The sequence below is a fragment of the Eurypyga helias genome, unplaced genomic scaffold, assembly GCF_000690775.1.
Source record: "Eurypyga helias isolate BGI_N326 unplaced genomic scaffold, ASM69077v1 scaffold36255, whole genome shotgun sequence".
Lineage (NCBI taxonomy): Eukaryota > Metazoa > Chordata > Aves > Eurypygiformes > Eurypygidae > Eurypyga > Eurypyga helias.
In genome coordinates this window covers 37,251-43,156 of record NW_010250279.1, presented here as the reverse complement: position 1 = coordinate 43,156, position 5,906 = coordinate 37,251, and the positions used below count along the sequence as shown (strand labels likewise).

At 52.0% G+C, this 5,906-nt stretch overlaps 1 protein-coding gene across 1 annotated transcript in view; it reads right to left on the bottom strand.

Annotated features, from left to right (window-relative positions):
* The window catches only part of SGIP1 (SH3-domain GRB2-like (endophilin) interacting protein 1), a gene marked incomplete at its 5' end in the record, with an annotated part of 33,965 nt that overhangs the window by 4,660 nt on the left and 23,399 nt on the right, over positions 1–5,906 (bottom strand). The window contains one exon of the mRNA XM_010151636.1: positions 4,387–4,446. Within this exon, the coding sequence (XP_010149938.1) occupies positions 4,387–4,446 (60 nt within the window). The remainder of the gene's footprint in view (positions 1–4,386; positions 4,447–5,906) is intronic.

Genomic DNA, 5,906 nt, shown 5'->3' with positions numbered 1-5,906 from the left:
CCACCGCAGGCATACACCAAAAGCCCCAGGTGTGCTACAAACCCCGCGGGGGGACAACATCCCGTGCTCTGTGCCCACCACCAAGAGGAGAGCAAGCGGCGCTGATGGTACAGCAAAGCCCTCGCCTCTCCCCTGGGAAACTGCCGATCAGCCCGGGGTCAGTGTCTGCTTGTACAAGGTGCTGCTTCTCCAGGCACCCAAAAAAGTCCTCAAGAGGTGCCACCCCTGCCCTGGCACCACCACTTCAGCCTCATCTATTTTTCTGCAATGCACCATTTTGTGGGTTTATTTTATATCACAGCCTGTACCTCAGGTTAAGCACATTTTGCCCCAAACTAAAAAGCAATGGCAAAGGTGTCCGGAGGAGAAACGTTCCTGGGGACCCCGACACCCCCTTCCTCTGTTACCTTCATTTACAGGGAATGAATCAGGCAGGTGAAAGAGGCTATTAATCCAGCCCAGGGTTTTGTTCAGAGCATGCAAGTGTGTGCCGTCCGGAAGCCAGGCAAGCTTAACTGCCGGCCTGGGGAAGGGCAGCGGGGCGAGGGGACAGCAAAGCGACTGAGCGAAACGCAGCGTGTTTCTGGTGAGCTCCTGCTTTTCTACCTGGGCTAGCTTTAAAAATAATCCTCTCTGTTTGCTATCTGCTGCTTCCCACCCCTGCCCCGTTGCCTGGGCTCTAAGGCAATCTTTTTGCGTGCCTTGCACTAAGGTCCTGGCTTGCTGCTGCAAATTTCCTGCGAGTAAATAATAGGGTTTGGGTGCAGGAAATCAGGATTTGTAACATCTCCTGGGGAAAGCATATCTGTCACTTAAATTTCACTTTGAGTTTTGATATATTAACTGTGCAGAGATGTGTCATTCGCAGATGATTCCTCACGCCTTACAAACGCGTCCGTGCAGGCAGTGCCTTAACGTATAAACCCAAAGTTGCTCTCTCCCAGAGGCACAGGTGAGCCTCTCCGGTGCTGGGATCTTCCCTTCAAATGTCTAACGTAGCCTAAAAGGGTGTGAAAAATCAATGTAGCCATCTCCCTCTTGGTCATATGTCTTAAGACACTCAGGGGAATAAGGGATTTCAGCCACAGCCCGGAATAATGATGCTGTCCCAGCGCATGGGACAGGCAGACCGAGCATCTCACCCACACACGACAGACCCATTGCCATCCCCACATTAATTACCCTAATGACCCCAGGGAGGCAGCGTGCGGCTTCCCACGCTTTCCGCTTTTGAGGACGCAGCCCCCAGCTATGCATCAGGGGCATCCCATAAGGAGCAGACACTCCACACCAGTGCCAGCCGCGCGTGAAGGCACCGCCAGCTCCCCACAACCACTGAACCCACAGATTATCGCAGCCGGGCTGCAGCTCTGGCTGTGTGGCAGAGGGGATGTGCAGGGCAGCACCGCGGGCGGGTAGGGTAACACATTTTTTATAATTTCTTTCTATAGACACCACTGCTGGGTTGTCAGAGAGCACATCCTTGCTCACCGCACCCAGAGCAACAACCCCCCAGCACACCAAACCCAGGCGAACACAGGCAAGAGGGATGTTCTCATCACACCCACTCAGAAATACCGATGAGATTCAAACGATCAACGCAGGCCGGCTACAGGGGGTGAAAACAGGGGTATCACCCAGCAGAGAATATCTGGCTTCCCTCATCAGGGAAAGGCAGAGGAAGATCTTTAGCCATCCAGCAGCAGCAAAGCCTGCAATCCTTGGGAATACAATCGTTATTCTTTGGAAGAGAAAAGACAAACCCTCCCAAACATACACCCTCCGACTGTAGCCGCGTTTAGCCCAGACCCTGCTCCGCACTGAACAAGGGGTCGGCACCTCATACCAACATGCCTTTTCCCTGTTTTTCTGTCTCGTTTCTTCCACTGTGTCTCTGTACACGTATGAGATTTCTTCCTTCTCCAGAATGAAAATTCAAATGTGCAAGAATAAACCAGCTCATCTCATGTATCTCTATTGCCAGGCTCAGCTGGTCTTTGCAGATCTGAGTTCATCTGAACAGCGACAGCACCAAAACATCCTCCACACTTCTGGTCTGACTCGGAATAAAAATCGCGTGGATGCAATTGGCGTTCAGGGTTCTCGGTTCCCTCTGCTCTTCCCTCATGAACCCGCATGTAATGCCTTCAGAAGCTAAACAACTTTTAAAATAAAGGCTTTAATGTAAAAAGAAATGTATAATCTATTTTAAGCACTAGAATTCTTTTACAGGAACTTGAGAGACAAGTCTAGTTACTGTGGCACGCCTCCACCAAAAATCTGGCTTTTCACAGTGATTCAGTCATTTTTAGAAACTTTTCATTTTGGCAAAATGACCTGATAACACTGGAGGAAAAAAAATAACCACTTTATGGAGCATTGGATCCAGCCATAAGCAGCGCACTATTTTAAGCACTAGAATTCTTTTACAGGAACTTGAGAGACAAGTCTAGTTACTGTGGCACGCCTCCACCAAAAATCTGGCTTTTCACAGTGATTCAGTCATTTTTAGAAACTTTTCATTTTGGCAAAATGACCTGATAACACTGGAGGAAAAAAAATAACCACTTTATGGAGCATTGGATCCAGCCATAAGCAGCGCACCAGGTTCATTTGCCTTACTTTTCCTTACACAAAGGTGGAAGAGAGAGACACAGAGCAAGGACAGCAGAGTACTAGTGATCCTGGCACACAATTCCGCCCATGTATCCAGGAGAGCATCACCGAAGCTGCACCGCGCCTCTTCACACACGAACAAACTGCCCACGGTCTGCAAATAGATGGATCTAAGCCCAGAAAAACCCAAACCCAGGAACAAAAAGCTAACTTCTGACATTTCATGCCCCGAGCTACAGATGCCAAGCTCAGCAGATCTCCTTTCACCTCCCGAGAGAAGCGCGTTGAAGTTCAGCTTCAATATACCCCCCAAAACCACAAGAAACCCCCCAAACAGTAGCCGTGCTCGCAGTGCTGGTGCTAGACTGAACGAGGGGGAAAGGAAACAGAGCAGGGGTTGAGTGGGGATGCGCAGTGCTGGGGGATAACGCCCGAAGGTGGCTGCTTAGACCCAGCAACCAGCCGGCACAGCCCTCACCAGCCCCAGCCCTGTCGTGCTCAGCTCTCCCGAAGCTCCGGGCAGGCAGCTGGCACCTGGGAAAGGAAATCCAGGAAGGGTTTTCTGAGGGCAAATGCAACGAAGATTGGAAAGAAGTGGTTTCTCCCTGGCCTCCTCCCAGGTCTAAGCTGGGAGCTGCTGTCAGAGCAGGGACACCAGAGCAGGGAAATCAGAGCCTGACAGCTGTGGCTGAACAAAAGGCAAGAAAGAGGGAAAGAAGAAACCAACACTCTGGTCTCCACCACCTCCATCCCTGCCTTCCACTGCTGCCGTGGCACCTTGCTCACCAGCATGGGCTTAGCTCCATGAACACACGCAGACCAGGCTCAGCATCCAGTGGCGCAATCCTGGGCCACTCGGCTGTTTGCTGGAGGGGACACGCTTTACGGATGACGCTTCATGGAGAGCGAGACTCCCAGGAACCGTGCATCCTCTCACCAGCCCCAGCCCAGCTCTACCTGCGAGCACCACCACAGCTTCAAAGCGCTTTCTCCGGGTTCCTGCTGCCAGCAAACCTCCTGGCTTTTCTTTGGTATTTTAAAGGAAACCGCTGGCACGGTGTCTGCGAGATGAGGCTTCCTCCAAGGGCTCTGGGAGCGGGGCTGGCCGCCCAGGCGCTAATGCCTCTGCCCTCTCCAAGATGTGCTGCTGCCTGCTCCAGAACCACTTCTTCTCCCTCTGCCTCATCTCCAGAGTGCCTGCTCATCGACGGGGGACCCCAAAACCCCCCCAATGCCTCCGACCAGCTGCCTGGCAGCACAACGTCCTGGTGTTTGCGCTATGCTTGCCGGCAGTCCTGACATGCTCCCGACCCCTCACCGTGGAAAAACCTGCTGGGAGGGGGCCCTGGCTTGGCAGAGAACTGGTCGCCCTTTGGGTTTTAATTAATGGCACTGTGCCACAGCACTCCCAGGGTAACGAGCAGCTTGCGAGGGAGAGTAGAAAAGCCCTGGTTGACAGAGTCAAGTTCCTCGGCAGTGCAAGCGGTTTCGATCTCTGGTTTTCACCGCAGTCTCGGTACGAGAATGTTCTTTTGGGTTTTGATTTGTTTGGGTTTTGGGGTTTTTTTAGTCAATAAACAGGGAAACAGATCATTGGGACAAATGGCACAAATCAAATCAAAATTATTCTGGCCGAACTTGCGATGTCATCTCAGTAGCCATAGCATTTTGCACGGAAAGCCGGACTGGAGCCTTGGAAGGAAACCCTGGGAGTCAGAGAGCAAGAGGAAGGGGAGCAAGTCGTTACCGGGTATGCTATGCACTACTTACCTTCGAAAGTCAAATAAAACTTTCCTCTGTCAAACCAAACGAGGGAAGGCTGTTCATTCTCTGTATGGCCAGGAGTTGAAGCGGGATGGGAAAGGTCAAGGAGAGGAAGAGAGAAGGACACAGTGTGAGTCACAGAGCAGGTCATTTATCTTGCTACGGGGAGGGGACGAGGCGCTGCAAGCCGTTCACGTGCAAGGCAAGGGGGGCTTTTAAACTCTGGTTGTGCCGTAGGAAACAGAAAGCAGAAAGCAAAGCTATGGAAGCCCAGATGGAAGAGTGGTTTTGCCTGCTCGGTAAGGAACTTTGTGGGGTTTTCTCTTTTTTTTCCTCTGGAGTAGAAGAGGCTTCTTGGCTCATGCACTCCGTCAGCATAGTCTAACTGCGCTGATTTGGGCAAATACGCCTTATCCTCTTCACCTCCGGCGATATCTCTGCCGTGCTGCAACAGCAGCAGCGAGCGATTCCCCGGTGGGATGCTGCAACTGCACGTGCAAAATCCGTGACCGTGAAACATAGTTATTTTCTGCTGGTTTCCAGGACATACAACGCGCAGATGAACAGACACGCACAGAGAGCAGGAGACGCCTCGCGGGGCTTTTTCCTTGCCCATTACACCACCCTGCGCTCACACTGCCTCAAAAGCCATGTTAAATGCCAGATACTGTTGAAATAACTTGGGATGGGGAAAAAACCAGATTTTGAGCTGTTAAATGAACTCTTTTGAATACAGGAGGTGACAGCCCTTCACCTCAACATCCTTTTTGTCACTGAGAAACTGTCATGCAAGGTACTGCGAGCGGTGGGTGCCAGAGCTTGGGCACTCGGGGTGCCCGCAGCCACCCGCTCCCAAGACAGATGTCTGGGAAGCCCCTGGCTAGTGCAGTACCTGCAGGCATTTCACAGCGCCTTTCGAAGGCCATTTGTCAATAAAAGCATCATCTGATAACATAAGCAAAAGAAACGCAAAGAGGAAAAAAAAAAAAGAATGAAAAAACGAATCCCAGATGAAATCAAGCAGCACAGTGTATCCACGGAAAAAGACGGAGGATTTTAATGAGAAGAATAATGGAAGGGGAGCTGACACAGAGATAAAAGCTTCTTTCTTTGCAATAAATTATTCAGACTGCACACGCAACCTCAAGGAAAACAAACCAGAACAGCACGGAGAACAAAGAAACGAAATAACCCTTCCACAAGCTCTTGGACAAAATCCATCGGACTTTGCTACAGGAAACAAGACGGAGAGCATGGTGGAGATGAACCCAGCAGCAAGCCAAGGGCTGTGGGCAGCCCCGTGCCAGTCCCATGGGACCCTCAGCAGTCCCCAGCCCACGGCCGTGCCCACTGACCTGCCCGTCCCTGCCCACGCAGCCCTGCTCCCGGCGCAAGGCGAGTGCTGCACGGGTGCTCACCCAGTGCCGGTGCACACCCTCATCCAGACGCCTTGGTGGGGACACGGGGCGGGATGCTTGGGCTTTCCTGGAACGGCTCCTGAAGCCGTGTGCCCCTGGCTGTCCCCC